The 18048-nt window shown below is 28.7% G+C and overlaps 2 protein-coding genes across 2 annotated transcripts; one reads left to right on the forward strand and one right to left on the reverse strand.

Moving 5' to 3' along the window:
- Positions 1 to 5480: 5480 nt before the first annotated feature.
- On the reverse strand, positions 5481 to 8968 carry LOC131073415 (sesquiterpene synthase Cad-like). The gene is made up of 9 exons (XM_059212647.1): positions 8793 to 8968; positions 8553 to 8641; positions 8243 to 8469; positions 7833 to 7951; positions 7582 to 7680; positions 7079 to 7294; positions 6861 to 6999; positions 5887 to 6138; positions 5481 to 5783 (listed from the first exon to the last, which is right to left on the reverse strand). Exons 1-9 carry the CDS (start codon positions 8966 to 8968, stop codon positions 5481 to 5483), a joined length of 1620 nt encoding a protein of 539 aa, XP_059068630.1.
- A 187-nt stretch (positions 8969 to 9155) lies between these two features.
- LOC131073414 (alpha-humulene synthase-like) lies at positions 9156 to 16474 on the forward strand. The gene is made up of 4 exons (XM_058009862.2): positions 9156 to 9169; positions 9353 to 9494; positions 15800 to 16051; positions 16161 to 16474. The coding sequence occupies exons 1-4, from the start codon at positions 9156 to 9158 to the stop codon at positions 16419 to 16421; spliced, it is 669 nt and encodes a 222-aa protein (XP_057865845.2). The 3' UTR covers positions 16422 to 16474.
- Positions 16475 to 18048: the final 1574 nt, after the last annotated feature.

An 18048-nucleotide genomic window follows, 5' to 3' on the forward strand; every position in this document is an offset into this window, starting at 1 on the left:
ATAAATTGGCTAGTGTTAAATATAATATCCAAAAATGGAATAAATCCTCCTTTGGCAATATTTTTCGAATAAAAGATTATGTGAAAAGGGAGTTGGATGATATCCAATCTCTAATTCAATCCCAAGGGTATTTCCTTGATGTTATGGTCAAAGAAGTTGAACTTCTGTTCAAATTACATGATATAATATCTAAAGAAGAGGATTTTTGGAAACAGAGATCCAGAGCCATTTGGTTGAAAAATGGGGACAAGAATACTAAATTTTTCCATATGATGACTCTCAAGAATAGAGCTTCTAACAAAATTAAGAAGATCTCTGTCAATAATCACTGGTTTGAGAAGGAGGAGGGGATGAGCTTTGAAATAGTTCACTATTTTTCTATTCTATTGTTTGTTGATGTCCCAATCTACTTGGTTGCACAGGAGGAAATTCTCAATGAAGTCTAGGAGTGTATTTCTCCAGATATGAATTATGAGCTATATAGAATTCCTTCTGCTAGCGAGGTTAGGCAAGCGGTTTTTTCTTTTGATGGTAACAAAGTTTTAGGGCCTGATGGGTTTCATGTGTTCTTCTTCTAGTTGTTTTGGTCTCTTGTGGGAGAGGACATGGTGTGTGCTACGCGAGAGTTCTTTGGGTACAGATCTCTTCTTAAAGAGCTTAATGCAACTTTTATTGTTTTGATTCCAAAGAAAATTGACACCAGTTACTTTCGGGATTTTAGGCCCATCAGTTTATGTAATTCTATCTATTAAATCTTTCTAGAATTCTAGTTTTCAGGCTTAAGAAAATTCTTCCATGTTTGATCTCTAAGCAACAAAATGGGTTTGTTCTGGGACGTCAAATTTTGGACTCCATTGTGTCGGTTCATGAAAACATCCACTCCCTGTTGGTGAATAGGAATTATGGTTTTTTTCTTAAACTTGATTCGTTAAAGGCCTATGATAGAGTGGATTGGACTTTTTTGATCAGGATGTTGCGTGCTTTTGGTTTTGGTGATCACTTCATTCAATTGATCAATCAATGCATTTCCACTCCCAAGTTTTTGATATTTAATAATGGATCTCCCTCTGGTTTTTTCTCTACTTCTAGGGGTCTTAGACAAGGGGATTCCATCTCACCATTCCTGTTTATTATTATAGGAAAATCTCTCCGCAAGATTATTCTAAGGGAAGTTAGAGTTGGCAAACTAAAAGGTCTTAGGTCGTCTTTAGGCCCCCAAATATGTTCTCATCAACAATTTATGGATGATACATTGTTGATGGGGGAGATTTTAGTCTCAGACGCTAAATCAATCAATTGTTATTTATGCAATTTAATCATAATTGTTATTTTAGTCTAAATTGTTATTTATGCAATTGAATCATTCATCTAACCTTCACAACACTAATTCACTACCTAGTCACATTGTTGTAACATCATATCAACTTCTATTCAAGACATAGAGACTTCATAAGCATAATAATATCTCTAATAGTGAAATGTAGTAAAGGACACCTAACCATGTAAGGTTTCATCAACGTTTACTCCAACACATATGGTTATTTAATTTAAACTATTTTATCATGTGATTATAATCAATGTCCAAATCTAATGATAAACTAATGTTTAGAGGTGATAGTCCAATTATACAATTTCCAAAGTGTCACTAAAATGAAAGCAAATATGTGGTGACTAGGGAATCCTCGTGGTGCGTCTCGCAAAGATACATAAGAGAATAAATACATAACATATAATTCAACATTGCAATTATAATCCAACACATTCATTAGTGTACTTGCATATTCTGCTTTCTCAACACTTGTGAAAATAATAGCATCCACACTATGCATTATTAGTAAAGATATTATCCACAATTTCACATTTAACCTCTTCAAGCATCTAGAATGAGAAACATGTTAATTATAATGTGCTATTTTACATTAAAATTAGTATTCATAATATAATAATATCTAAATAATTACTCACTTCCAAATTATAATGAGAGATAATCCACCTTATTCAAAGTGTTTTAAGTAGCAGTTTTGGGGATATGATACTAGTTATACTTCATAATCTAAATTTCAGTCTATGGCGTGATTGGCTCCACCAAAAATTTTGTTATTGCATCTCTTATCTCCTTGTGATGAGAAAATGAAAGACCATCAACATCCTTGAATAAGAAAAATATACCTTGTATGCCACCATTGAAATATAGGTTCCTACAATAATCTGGTATATCTGAAGGCCTTAGAAACTCCTTATTTAACTCTTTTACACAACTCTCAATGCGACCTATGATATAATTTAAAGTGTCTTCCCTTGTAGAAGTAGGGTTGTCTTTGATATAACATTCAATGCATGAAGTTGTCTCTCCACGATCTTGTTAAATTTGTTTATTTTACTTTGTAATAAAATTACAGTTAATTGGAGCTTCTAATTGTTGATTCACTTCATGGAATAGGCATACAACCTATCAAAGAGAAGAGAATATACCATAGGATATGCCAAATACCAACTAGATCATGATGTTTATGTCACCCATGTGCCAATTTTAATTTCCACCACTGATTGATTCTAACAAGATTTAATTCATTGATTATTATAACTAAATTGTGGTTCCTTGCTTCTATAAAAGGCAAAAAAGTTATCCATTTAAACGAGGAATAAAATTATAATATTCTAACATAGATTAAACTAGGATTAAAAATTGTTGACTACTATGGGCCAAATGTTGAAGAATTATCAATATTTTGCTTACTTCATGGTTTCCTTTCAATTATATCAATTAAATTGTTTATTTATACTTGTATAATAATTAAATTTGATGTCAATTGAAGTTAATTTCTAAATTTTAAATTATTTGAGGCTATACTTTTTTTTTTTCATTAAAATATATAATTATTACATCATAATTGGGAGTGTTTGATTGATTTCTCTATGTGATAAGTTTTTTGGGGGGGGCGGGGGGTTTGCATCATTTATATGTAATTATGATAGGGTTTGTTCAAGCATAAATTAGTACTTATATGTTCTATATTTCTATATTATATTCATCTAAGATCATTATGCTACTTAGAATGTCTTTCCCACTCTATCTTCTTTTATTTTTCTTTGAAAATATATAATTCAAAATTTTAAATTTTAAAAATTATAAATATTATATAATAGATGACATAAATTTAATTAGATTATAAATCAAAAAATACTTATTTAGAGTGGAATGTGTAAATGAAATTGATATTTTTTAAATCTAATTCCACTTTATAGTTACTAGTAAGTGAGTCACTTTGTTGGGACAGTAATCACATCAAACCATTGAGTTACTTTTTTAAGTCAAGACTTGACATTCAAAGCCTTAAGATGATTAAATTTTGCACCAATTTTCTTTTTTTTTAAAAGAGAAATAAAGTTATTTGTGATTTTTATCTATGTTATGTATGACTATAAACCACATCAACACATAGGAAAACATAAATGGTCATAGTTTAATTGATGTGTATGACTCATCCTTTGACCATTGATTACTTGTAACTGCTCTTAAAATATATTTTATAGTTTATGTACTCACCCCATATCAATATGTATCACTTTTAGAATTAACACATTAGGAAAATGATATCATTTCTTTCCCCATTATTTTATTATTATTTCATTGCAACAACTTTATACTTGTTACGGAATAGATATTCCCTTTTCGGCAGTCGAGGAATGAATGAATAAAGTTCTCATACTCCAAGTTACATTTTATAGTAAATGGATCTTTGAGCTCCCATAGCAAAATATATTTACAATTGACAATTCTATTATTTTTCAAATAGAATTACTATTAATATACTTCTAATATATTCCTTTTCTAATTTAGATTTAAACCTAATCTAACCATACTTATAAAAAATATCAAAATATGTTGGGTTTTAGAAAAAAATATCAAAATAAGTGGACAATTGTACAATAAGTCTTAGGGCCTTAATTCTAATAGGATTTATTGCAATCCGGTATAAATTAGGATGTGATAGCCAATATTCACACAATCACCAAAACCACAAGTACAAGCTTAAAATGAGATTTTTGAAAACAAATTTTTCAAGTAAAAAATATAAACCACCATATTTCATGTGAAAATTTTACACCGAACTAATTAGAAAAGTACACTTAAGATTTCACTTGGTTATTCAACTCAAATAAACATAAATTTAATAAAAATGCATCATTACTAAGGTTTGGAATAAAATAAGAAATTAGGCATGTTCCTTTGATTGATTTTAAAATTTGTAGATTATAACCTTTAGCAAGGTTCCAACACTAAAAAATCAATACTTTTCTTGTACATTCAATGTGTTTTTTTAAACCATAACAATATTTTTAATTTTTTTGTAAATATCCAGCAGAGATCATTAAACACTAATTCAAGATCCCTTGATAGCATTATTTATAAGAATATTACAAAATATGAACACATTTCAAAAGTCATTTATGTTAAAAAAAAACCCTATAAAATATAGATACCCTTATAGATAGAGTAATAAAATTGTTACCTTTTTTACAATATCCTAAGATGAGCAATTAGATTCAAGCAATCCAAAATGCCTTATCCAATCAAATTCCTTTTCTAAATGTTACTTTTTAGGAGAAAAAAAGTTATCTATTAGAAATCCTTGAGTCAAAAACACCCTTCCCCTATGATATATTATCTAGAGAAAGGAAAAAGTGTTTCTATTCTTCCAATTATGGTCATCTTCTATTTATATAATTTGAATAAGACTTTAATATCCAATAAAAATTGAAACAATAGTTCAAATTAAATTCACATTATATAAAAAAATTTCTTTTCATGTATATTAAAACTAATTTAGAATCTAACGATATATGGTTGCCACATAGGATATATAATCACAATTAAAACATATTCAAACATATTTTAGATGGTCATGTTGGCACTATTACATAGACTAAGACTACTTTCTTCTTCAATTTACTCTCTATGTCTACATTTCTTCCATCTCTCTACAAAAAAGTATTTCTTCTATTAATTATTAATATTGAAAGTAAGCAATTGAACACACTAAGAGTTTATCGCATGTGTCAATAACCGTGTAGATACATTGATTAGTACAAAGACTGAAATATACATAATGCGATGAATAAATGATATAAAACAATAATGAAATCATAATCAAACACATTTAATATAGGTGTACTTGCATTATTATCCATATTAAGATTTTTCTTGCTCAACACTTCCGAACACAACATCCACACTACACGTAGTAAACATATCATAAAAAAATTCACACTTAAACTCTTTAAGAATCTAGAACATCAAACACATTAATTAGAAGATCTATATGAAATTTAAAGTATGATGGATAATATAAGAATTATATTTCAATCAATACTCACTTCCAAATTATAGTGGGATATAACCCACTTTATTCAAAGTGTTTCTGGGTAGCATTTCTAGGGAAATGAAACTAGTTATACTATATAATCTAAATTTTAGTCTATGGAATGATTGGTTCCATGAGAATTTTTGTTATTGCATCTCGTATCTCTTTTTGGTAGGAATTTGTAATACCATCAATATCCTTGTACAAGAAAAATATACCCCGCATGCCAGCATTGAAATATAGGTTCCTACAATAATCTGGTATATTTGAAGGCTTAAGAAACTCATTATTTGACTCTTGTAGACAGTTCTCAATGATATTTATGATATGATTTAAAGCATCTTCCCTTGTAGAACCATGGTTGTCTTTCATGTAGCACTCAATGCTTGAAGCTGACTCTCCACGAGTTTGTTCATCCTTCAAAATTGTTAAAGATATATTAGTGCATAATTTCATTCAAGTAAAAAATTCAAATTTTTAATGTAATTTTTACTTTTTATTTAATATTTATATTATTTACCTCAAAATCTTTCATATCATCCACTACTCGTGCAATCAATGACACAAGAGCTTGCAATTTTGATGATGGGATATCAAGTTTCTCCACAATCTCATCAGATAAAGGAACATTCATTAGTAATAATGAATTGACCATTATAACTATTAGACCACCACTTATCTCTCCATTCATTAAATATTCATCAAAACCTGGTGTATGATTAGAAGCTATCCATTCCGCTTCTTGCATATAAGATGTGATATAACTCTCCCACTAAAATAATATAAACAAAGAATGGTTTAAATCAAATCAAATATTTAAAATAAAATTTTAAACATTTACAAAACATATATACAATATTATGTATAAAATTTTAGTATAAATAATTAATAACATTTTACTTTTCTAAAACTAAAATTTCGTATTATTAACCTTTTGGAGAGAAAACACAATATATATAAAAAAAAAATGAATATCAAAAGAAAGAAAAATAGTTTTCTTGTTTGAAAAATGATGATAAAAAAATCAAGAATTTACTTAGAAATTTAATAATATGTTCACATAAAAAAAGTATAAAGAATCCAACTTAATATTAATATATTATAATTATATTAATTTTAAAAACTAATCTTGTATTCCAATATTGTTTATGAGTATGCAATTTGTTTGATCTAGAAATCAACATATGGTGTAAATGATAGTTACCAATTTATGTTTCAATAGTAAAAAGGGAAGAAAAAAATCTAATATATTTTATATGTCCTTTCGAAAATATAAAAAAGAATAATAATTTTTTTTAGATCAATTTATTTATAATAATAACAAGCTATTGCAGCTTATGTTTGATGGTGTAAAAAAACCATATGCTTTTATGAAAATTAAAGTAGTAAAAATGAAATATGTGATAAGAATATGTAAATTAATAAGAACTACTATAGATAATAATAGGATTTAATAAAATTACAAGACCATGAAATTAACAAATTTTTACTTACGTATGATTGAATGTATTTGTGAACAAAGGGACCATGCTTTCTTTTGGCTTCACTTGCAATTTCCTTATGTATCGTGTATACAAATTTGAAAGCAATTTTCATGTATTCTCGAAGATTATCAATCATGGAAGCATCCCATCTAGAATAGAATGAAAAAGAACAATTAGAAAATGAACTAGACATTTAACATAATATAAGATTACTATCTAATTGAATACCTTATTAATGTTGTTGTGAATGGTCTCAAATCATCAATGGTCCCATATGTGTCATAAATATCATCAAGGACAGAAAGACTAGTAACTAATTTTGCAAAACCAATTCTACTTGCACTGAACTCAGGTTCAAATAATGAGCAATCCCACCAAAAATAAAATTCAATGTGGCGATGTCGAAAGAAATCAAGCTCAATTACACTTGAATGTTTCCACCACCTAGCACAAAGAAATTGCATATCATTATGATTATAAATCCATTTTCTTAGATTGACTCTATTCCATTCTTATAAAATGTAATCAATTTTGACATTTGATTTACGATTCTCAACCTCAAACAAATTTACTATTAGACATTCCTTGTATATTATTAAATGTGTAGTTATTGTATATTATTGATTTAATAAGATTTATAACTAAATAATCAGAATGTTTCTATTTTTATCTTGCCTAATGCTCAAGGGAACATTTTCTGAGCTAGTGTATTCAGTTTGACTAATACTCACGTGGATATTAATTTCATTTCTGATTGATGTTGAGCTTGTAAAATATTGAAGTCCAATATTGCCAATCCCAATAGCTTTTGGCTATACGTGTTTGGAATCCTAGGAGAAATTATACACATCAATGATTAGCATTAAACTTATTTTATTTTTTATTAACTCAAAACAACATAGTAGATGGAAAGATTTTTTTTTTCAAGTTTTTTTTTAAGCGGAGAATAAGTACCAATGCTCATACATAAATTTGATCCTACTTATAAATGTTATTAACAAATGACGCATTGCAATTTTGTTGTTTGAATATTTGAATAAAGTTCCAAGCTTCCCATCTCGGAACCCTAGTTCTCCAAGGATATTTCAAAGCGTACTCAATCTAAAAAAGACATGATGTTATTAAAAAGATAATATGTAAATATAAAATTAGCACTAATATTTAAACAATATGTGGCTAAGACAATTAAAATAGCATGGTTAACTATTAGTAAATTTCAAAATTTTATTTTAAAAAAAAATATATGGTTTGTGGGTTGGTGTTCAATTGTTGACCATATGTAGTTATCAAAATTAGCAGGCAATTGATAGGAAAGCTCATCATTCCAATTTTGTTTCTTCTCAAATAAAAAAATAACCTAAATAATAATCCCTTTCATGGAAAAGTACTTGCCTCCATTGGAAGCGAATTTTTCATTTCTTTTATGTCACCAGTTTCCTTCATGGCTTGTTGTAGGTATGTCGTTGCAAAAACTCTAGCTTCTTTTAAGATTTTTTCATCGGGAAAATCTAGCTCTGAAGCTTTGAATAAATTCAACATACTTGCTAATTTTTCATCCTCATGGCTAGATCCAAAGCCAAAGAATTGTTCTTCTTTACCTTTGGATTTTTTAAATACATCTGCTCACGTATCCAGAATATTCTAGTAATTTGAAAATTTTGGCTATAAAAAGGTAATCTAAAAAAATTTAAAAATTCATCACCTGAAAAAACATCATATCTATTCAATCGTAATATCCGAAATCCTAGAGCTGTCATGTTGAGATCGCCAATAATATTATGATTCCAATACCTGTTAATGACGATGATATTGATATTTGATCACAAATCTACTTAAATCTAGAGTCTACTATGTAGTATTTGATACACCTCCACATTTTAGTATTTCAAAATCAGATACACATTATGTATAGTAGAAAATTTTCTTGATGAAACATACGTACTTGTGGATATAGTCAAGTGCCAGTTTGATTTCCTCTTGAAAATATCGATCGCCTCCCAAACGTTGTAGAACGTCAACAAACGAAATCCTTTCAAGTAGACTAAATTTTTCTTCTCCATTAGAAAATATACCATGAAGGTCATTGATCAATGTTTCCCTATGGGATGGCTTAAACATCACACACTAAGCCTTTGACCGCTTAGGTGGCTGTTGTGGGCCCATCCCCTTTGTCAAGGTTCTACACTCATCCGTTTCCGTTTCTATTAACACTAAAATTCAAATTTTTCTCCCGCCCAGATTTCGGTGGATGTCCGTAATATTGATTGCAGCTTGTGATCATTTATTATTTCCCAACGTACTCAAAATGGGAGCTCCAAGGTCTGCTCCTCGCTACCATTTATCTCATAACTGGAAACTTGTGAGCTTGTGATCACATGGAATCGAGGAGAATTGCAGCAGGCCGACTCATTGGCGACTGGGCAATGATCTTTATCTTGGATATGCACAAAATGTGTTTGTTGAAAAGTATCTTAAACTTTCACCGGCAAATGTAATTTGCAGGTGTAAAGAACCCCTGCTCACAGACTCTGCGAAAATGGTAGCTGTGGAACAGTGTATGGAAATACATTACACAATAAATGATAAGATGTATTTTGCAGATGATATAGCTGAAACTACCTTGGCAGACATGTATACAAAATATGTAATCATATATAAGGAATGTTTGACAGCGTTTTTGGATTAAGATTTTTTTTATTCCTTCTTTCTCTCTGCATATAAAGAAAGTCCTTTATCCTAAATTTCTTTTAATTCAGTTGTCCAGGGTTTTTAATTTCTTTAATTTCTGAGATCTGCAAGATTAGAGGATACCTGCCTAAATTTCTTTTAATTCAGTTGTCTAGGGTTTTTAATTTCTTTTATTTCTGAGATCTGCAAGATTAGAGGATACCTGCAAGTAGTTTGGGCAATAATACAATTATGAGATATATAAATAACCTTCAACATAGTTTGGTATTGCTAATGTTTTATTTCAGTTTCTTTAAGTGAAAAAAGAGTGTTTGATTGTCCTAGTTTATTAAGGAAATTTCTATAATTTATTATAGAATATATTTATATTGTTTATTTAAAATGTATGTTGCTTATTTTTTAAAACATATATTTATTATAATTATAAACTATTGAGTATTATTAAAATTAATAAAATGGTTATTAAAATAAAAATATATATAAATTTAAAATAAACTGATTTGTAATGCAATAATGGAAAGATGAATAAAATTAGTAACCTAACAATTAATGGTAGATATATGTTATTTTTACAAGCAATTATTTATTTTTTATTACATGTAAAGACCATTTATATAAATTGGAAAACCATTTATAAGTAGAACTAATATTTAATAATTAGTATTCACATATATATCTTAAATACATCAATTTAAAAGATGTTGAAAAATATTAGTTTGAGATATGAACTATAATGTATCCTATTCTACTTTATGTTAACGAGTACAAGCTGGATGCATATGCTTTGTAGTTCATCCAACTTTTCGTATAATAAAACATTTATCCCACTTACATAGATGGTAGTTTTCTTCTTTGAAAAAATATATATTATAATGACATGCTTGCAATTATTGTTTATGATCTATATATATGTTGTCTTCTCGAAGTGGGACTACAAATATGACAAAGGGTTCTATTTCACTTTTTCTATGCAATTATATTTTTAGATTATTTTATCTATCCACTACATTGCAAGTGGTATTAGAGCTCATTGAAGGCATTTTTCATAAATTAGCTTACTAAAATATGATTTTTTATAAGTATTCACCATATAATGGAGAAATCTTGTTGATTAGAAAGTGCTCACAACATTAGCCACAATAAATATGTGACCTTCATTTTTTCAAAAGACTTTTCCTTGCAAGTAGTTTATATTTATTTTTTGGTTAGAAACCTTATGTTGTGGCTTTTCAAATATCCTCAAATACCTTATCATCGTTATTTACTAATATGTATTCACCACATAAGGGACTAGCATAGTGAGGATTATTTGGCTCAAATATCTAGTCCTTAGAAAACTTTTGTATATGACTACAAGCTTCCATATACCTCTAGATATAGCAAAAGGCCCCATTGGATAATTTTCATAGTTTTAAATCATATTCAAGTCAACAACCGAGATCAAGAAATTTGCAATACCAAATAACCTTCTACACATAAGATAGAAACAATAAAAGATGCTTCATGAGCTTATCTAATGTAAACAAAAAAAAGATGTTATTGCACCAAATAAGGATGCCAAATCAAAACTATAAACATGAATACAATATGGGAAAGATGCTAAAAAAATACAATGTACAGGAGAAGCCGTGCCTTTAAATCTAAGGTGAGACTAGAATAAAATATAGGATTATGTTAAATGTTGCAATCATATGATATGGGACACCAAGAGAAAAGTATAGTATGTGTACCTTACACAAGACCAAAGTAAACTCAAGAGTTGGATGTGAATAGGTCCTAGAAGAAAACCAATTAGCAAATAATCAATTTCACATGTAATAACCCTAGCAAAATATTAGATCAAGTTTGAAGACTTTCTTTTTAGTTCTAATTCAAATTTGTAAAGAATGTAAAATAGAGAAATCGAGTATACCAAAATGTTTACCAAAAAACACAACAAACTGAAACTCAATTTCACATGTGGAAGAAACATTAAATAGTGGTAGTTGGATGATTTTATTCTTACTTTTTTACATAAGTGGGCTATGGGTAAAAGGTTGTGACAAAATTACCCTAATAGAGAAGACTAAGGAAACTAAGTTGCACATGGAAGGTAACACAAGAAATAAAAATTTCCAAATGAGACTATGCAACCTAGTGTGTCATTGCCTCCTAAACCATAAATATTGGAAATCAAAGGGAAGAAGGTTCTAATTCTACCAAGACAAAGGAATTAGCACTATTATTTCAATTTTATTTAATGCATAATCGTAATAGGTGGTGGATTCTTCTATTTGAATGTTTTTTTATGTCTATAACATGCCATTTTGTGTGGCATTCTCTCTACATTTAACAAATATTCAAATATGAAATTGTTGTTGGTTCCTCATTCCTCCCTTGACAATGAAAGCTTCACAGCACCCTTCTTAATAGTGAACATTCTAAATAGTGTGTGATGAAAGAAATGAGGCAAACTTGGATAATGGATACCTGCTCTATCACCATTGATGGGTGGACCAATATCAAATATTAACTACTCATCAATATATTTGTCACAAGTTTAATTGTCTTATTTTATTAGAGCTATCGATTGTTCAATGGAAAGGAAGGGTGCAAACTTCCAATTTCAAATTGTGAAAGATGTTAAAGAAGACATTGGGACCTCTAATATTTTACATTTTGTGACTAATTCAATGCATGAATGTAAGTTATTTGGATTAATAGGGAAAAGTGGCTACAAACACATTTTCTAGACCCCATGTTATGATCATGCATCCAACAACAAATTAAAATCATTAGGAAGATATGTTGAGTGGAGATCATTTGGTGGTAGAAGCTAGAGATGTATATATGTTCATTTACAACCATTAGATCTCACTTTTATTGTTCAAGATAATTTCAAGTAAAGAATTCTTCAATCTTACAGATATTACATATTCTAGTTACTTCATTTTGTTAAAGAAAATACTTGAGTTGGAAGAGCCTCTGCAATTAATAGTGGTCAATTAAAATTGGGGTTGATAGCTAGAGGCTGACACAATAAGAGGAATAAGTGTAAAACAAAATATCCTTGACGATGATTGCAAATTTATATAATGAAATGAGAATTTTTATTTTTTTTTAAATCAAAAAATTAATTTATTAATGTTTTAACTCATAAAATTATGTTCCTAATTTATAATATAATTCACTCTTTCTCATTTGAGTTCCTAATTTATAATAGAATTCACTCTTTTTCATTTGAGTGTTCATCCTTATTTTAATTTATAATTTTTGTAACTTTTTTGCACTTGCAAATAGGATTTATCCTTTATGTCACCTATTGCACAAATCATAAGATATGTTAAGATAAAGTCTTCAAGCCTTTGAGAGATTTATAAGAGACTTGATAGCACACTTGGACACAAAAGAAAGGCATTCATAGTAGTGATCCTACTTTTTATATTTGATACTTGGAGAATATTAGGCCCATTGTGATACAATTATCGAACATTGTGAACACCACACTTCATATGGAAACCTATGCTCTAAATCTCAAATAATATGTAGGAAGGATTGGGAAAGTGCATCCATCTCATGAAGAAGAATAGAAAGAAAGGCTTATGAATTCCCTATGAAAAAAGTATACTAATGAGGGTCAACTCTTTTAACACATCAGCTAGCCTATTTCAATCCTTGTAATTCAACTTAAAGAAAACTAAGGTAATGACAGATAAAGCTACATTAGCTTAAATTGACACTATTAAATGATGAATGTCACATGGTTAGGATGCACTAGAGTTGATGGTGCTTTCATTTAGCCCCCTTTCACAAGTTGCCAATTATTTTTTTTGCAAAGAAAAATTGGTCCACATATAAATTCATTCAATCAATCAATAAATTCATTTAGTCCCCTTTCACAAGTTGCCAATTATTTATTAATTCTCAGACAATCATATCCCACCTGAAAAGTTTCAAACAATCTCTCATATTGATAGATAGTTATATGAGAGTTCTAAACAGTTAAGGATTCAAAGTTCAAATTCAGTATTTTGAGAGTAATGCTTAGAGCGACTGATATAATGCATATTTTCCATTCTAAATTAACAGTTAAGGAAATGCCCACTAAAACGACAGATAAAAAATAAGTCTAATACCAGATTCTTGAAGCGAGTGATTTTCTTAATAAGAAGAGTTGACAAGTGTAGTGTAAGCATGCATGGGCACTAGCTAGTATTTATAGAGTTACGATTCCAGTGTTCGACAAGTATTCAAGTATTCGACAAGTATTCAAGTATGTGTTGTGATAGTCAAAAACGTGTGAAGGCTAGTCAAATAAACGTGGAGGTCAGAGCCCTAACAACTCTCACTGCTGAATAAACCGAGAAATCAAAGCGATGTTTTGAATTTGAATTAAATAAGAAAACAACATGAAACCACTGCAATGGAAGTAGTCAAAGCAACGTCGAGATCAAGCCCTAGTGATATTTTGAATTTGAATTTGAAATTGAAATAAGAAAACAATATGAAACCATTCCAATGGAAGTAGTCAAATCAACGTCGAGATCAAAGCCTTAACAATTCTCATGCTTTAGATTTTTTATGATTGTGTTTTTTTTAATAAGAGTAAATGTTAGTTTTTCTACAATGAAAAAGAATATTTTTTTAACTTTTCCGAAAAATAATAATAAAAAATAATGATGATATTATAAAGACATTGAAGTTAACTTTCTAGACTGAAAGCAAAAATAAAAAATTTGTTATTTAAAATGTTATGTTTGTAAAGAAATAAATATATTTCATTAATGCTCTCTCGTGTATATAATTGGTCATAGTTAAAATATTGAGGATAATATTGATAATAATATAATAAAAATATAAGGTCCAAGGGGTTGAGCTTAACTGGTTAAAATACTAGGTTCTCACTGTAAGTTCAATTCCCAATAGGGACATCTAAAATGAATTCTAAGTTGTGACTCTTGGCCTTCCATAAAAATGGGGAAGGTCTAGGGTCAATCTAATCAAACATAATAATAATAATAATAATTCAAAATACTGCAGCTTCAGCCTATTACCAACCAAAAAATATATATATAATAAAAATATAATAATAACAATAAAATAATAATTATTATATATTAATGATAATATAATAACACAATATCAATAGAATACATTAATTGAATAATACAATATATAGTCGATAAAAAATATAACATAAAAAAGATACAAATAATTTATATTAGAATTTATATGTGATGAAAAATAATTTTAGGGTTTTTAATATTTTATGGATAGAGTTATGATTTTAAGTTAAGGATAGGGTTTCTATAATTAATTTTTAAATCCTAAAATCTAAATTTTTTTAAAAGATAAACATTTATAAGTTTATAACAAAGACAATTTAGGCTCATCCTCTCCCACTCATGACTTCTTGCTCCCCAAATTCAAACCTTTGTCTCCTGCCCAAGGTGTGTAGGAGAAATGGTTCCCCTAGTAATGACTCCCTGCTAAAGGCTCTCGTATCCTTATCCTACTCTTTGACTAGACTAATCCTACTTTTGTGGCGTTCATTAGCTTAGGCCTTGTGGCCCTTACTTAGGTTGCCCCTATCTCTTCAATTTCCATGATTGATAATCTTCCAGACTACATGAAAACTTCTTTTAAATTTACACATGAGATACATAAGGAAATTGCAAGTGAAGCTAAAAGAAAGCATGGTCTGTTTGTTCACAAATACATTCAATCTTGTGTAAGTATAAATTTGTTAATTTTTTAGTCTTGGAATTTTATGAAACCCTATTATTATCTACATTAACTCTCATCTTGTTGCATATTCTTATCACATGTTTCATTTTCAAAAATATAAACACACACACACTATTGGAACATAAATTGATAGCATACTAGATTAAGCAAATTAAATATGAAATAAAACAATATTTTCATCGAAGTTAGTTTTTTGAAATATTATAATTATAACATGTATTAATATTAAGTTGGATTCTTTATACAAATTTTTATTGTGAATATATTAAATTTTTAAGCAAATGCTTGAATTGTTTATCATCTATTTTTAAATGATGAAATTATCTTTCTATTACTACAATGAGAATATTTGGTATTTTATAGATCATCTTTTCTCTCCACAAGGCTAATAAATAGAAATTTTAATTTTAGAAAAAGTAAAATCTTTTTATTATTTATGTTAAATTCAAAAAATACTATCATATATACTCTATAAATGCTTAATGTTCTTTTAAAACTTGATGTTTTAAAACGATCTTTTTTGTATTGTTTTAGTGGAAGAGTTACATCTCAGCATATATGCAAGAAGCGGAATGGATAGCTTCTAATCATAAACCAAGTTTTGATGAATATTTAATTAATGGAGTGATAAGTGTTGGCATGAGAATTACAGTGATTTATGCATTGTTATTAACGAATGCTCCTTTATCTTATGAGATTATGGAGAAACTTGATATCCCATCATCAAGGTTGCAAGCTCTTGTGTCATTGACTACACGACTATTAGATGATATCAAAGATTTTGAGGTAACTTAAATTTAAATATTAGATATTTACTTTTGTAAAAATTATAATGATTTAAAACATATTGAAATAAAGGAAACCATGCACTAATATCCCTTTAAAAAATTTGAAGGATGAGCAAGCTCGTGGAGAGACAACTTCAAGCATTGAATGTTATATCAAAGATAACCCAAGCTCTACAAGGGAAGATGCTTTAAATTATGTCACAAATCATATTGAGAGTTGTGTACAAGAGTTGAATCGGGAGTTTCTTAAGCCTTCGGATATACCCGATTATTGTAGGAAGGTATATTTTAATGGTGGCATCCGAGGTATATTTTTCTTATTCAAGGATGTTGATGGTTTTACATTTTCTCATCAAAAGGAGATATGAGATGCAACAACAAAAATTCTGATGGAACCAGTCATGCCATAGACTAAAATTTGGACTATGTAGCATAACAAGTGCCATATACCAAAAAATGCTACTTAAAAGACTTTGAATAAAGTAGACTATGTCTCATAATAATTTTAATGTGATTATTTTATCGAGCAAGGATCGAAGTTTTTCTTTCTAGTTCTTTTCTCTGGAAGCTCTTTGAATCAGCTTTATTAAAGAAATATATTAATTGGCACTGCCACCTTTTAAAAAAATAAAACAAAAAAAAATTGAATGTGATTATTGATTGATATATCATTGTTATTTTATGAATATATTGTGTTTAATGTTAAATAGGGCATTCTAATTAGCATGTTTTTCATTATATATGCTTAACGAGGTTAATTGTGAAACTATGGATGATGTGTTTACTAATAGCGTATAGTGTGGATGTTGTTGTGTTTGTAAGTGTTGATAAAGCACAATATTAACATGAATAATAATGGAAGTACATTAATTAAAAGTTTGAAAGAACGTCTACAATTGTTCTAGCCACTAATAGCATGCAAGGATTTACAAAGAAAACCTAAAATGATAGCAAGAAAGGACAAAATGTTAAACCAATCACCTTGCTATCATTGAAATAAAACTTTCTTTAATGCAAAATCTCCCATAATAACCTATAGCATGGCCCTTTTTACTCATGCACATGGATATAATGGATAACAAAGTCAATGAATACTTTGAAAAAGTTGAGATTGCTTGCATTAAGATACCTCTCAAAAGGTAGAAAGGCATAAACTAAGTCAATCAAGCCAAGACCCAATGAGAATTTGCATGTAATTTAAACCTAATAAAGAATGAAAAAATACTCAACACATTTTGAAGAAAAGGGATAAAATTGGTAATAGTACTTTTACTTAAGCTCAAAGAATTTTCTTTTATTAACTATTATTTTCTCAATGATGCTCAAATCACCCTTAGGAGAACAATCCTTGAAATGGAGAATTAAATTTATAAAAGGATGCTTAAATCACGCTTAGAGAACAATCCTTGAAATGGAGAGTTAAATTTATAATAGAAGTGATTTCGAATCATATCACGATTCTGCAATTAAACATTTTTTATTTGATACACTAGTATCTTTTGCTTCTTAGGACAATCGAAATAATGATAGCTTTTGTGATGTTGTAGTTCATGCTTTCCATGTTGTTATATGTATAATGCATAAGGACTTCTAAGCATACAAATGATAGATTTATAAGTATTGAAGCAATGAAGAGTGTTTGGATAAGGATTGATTAGGATGAGAATCATGACACCCTTTTTTATTTTTTTGATCTAAGAGTTATAGGTTGTCCTATTATACTTGAATTTCCACTTGTCTTGTCTATACTTTTTGTTTTATTGATACCATGACCCATTTGTCCAATGTTTTCAATAAATCATTCAAAGTGAGAATTATTCATTCACAAAACTTGCATACAAGAATCAAGAGACCATTCTGGACATATATATTCAATTTTATTTTTTGTCTCAATTTCTATCTTTCACTTTGTGATTAGCCTTCCTCTTTCTTACCATTCTTTTTCTTAGGTGATAATATGCTTATGAATATTGATTATGGTTTCCTTATTATTTT

The sequence above is a fragment of the Cryptomeria japonica genome, chromosome 10, assembly GCF_030272615.1.
Source record: "Cryptomeria japonica chromosome 10, Sugi_1.0, whole genome shotgun sequence".
Taxonomy (NCBI): domain Eukaryota; kingdom Viridiplantae; phylum Streptophyta; class Pinopsida; order Cupressales; family Cupressaceae; genus Cryptomeria; species Cryptomeria japonica.

Bases quoted from the DNA above. Each gene is read 5' to 3' on its own strand.
- LOC131073415 (XM_059212647.1), bottom strand. From the start codon at position 8,968: ATGTTTAAGCCATCCCATAGGGAAACATTGATCAATGACCTTCATGGT. The intron at 6,139-6,860 runs GTAAGTAAAAAT...ATATTATTTTAG, and splicing joins ACAAATACATTCAATCATAC to TGGGAGAGTTATATCACATC. The intron at 5,784-5,886 runs GTAAATAATATA...ACAATTTTGAAG, and splicing joins ATGATATGAAAGATTTTGAG to GATGAACAAACTCGTGGAGA.
- LOC131073414 (XM_058009862.2), top strand. The intron at 9,495-15,799 runs GTAATCATATAT...GTATTGTTTTAG, and splicing joins CAGACATGTATACAAAATAT to TGGAAGAGTTACATCTCAGC. The intron at 16,052-16,160 runs GTAACTTAAATT...AAAAATTTGAAG, and splicing joins ATGATATCAAAGATTTTGAG to GATGAGCAAGCTCGTGGAGA.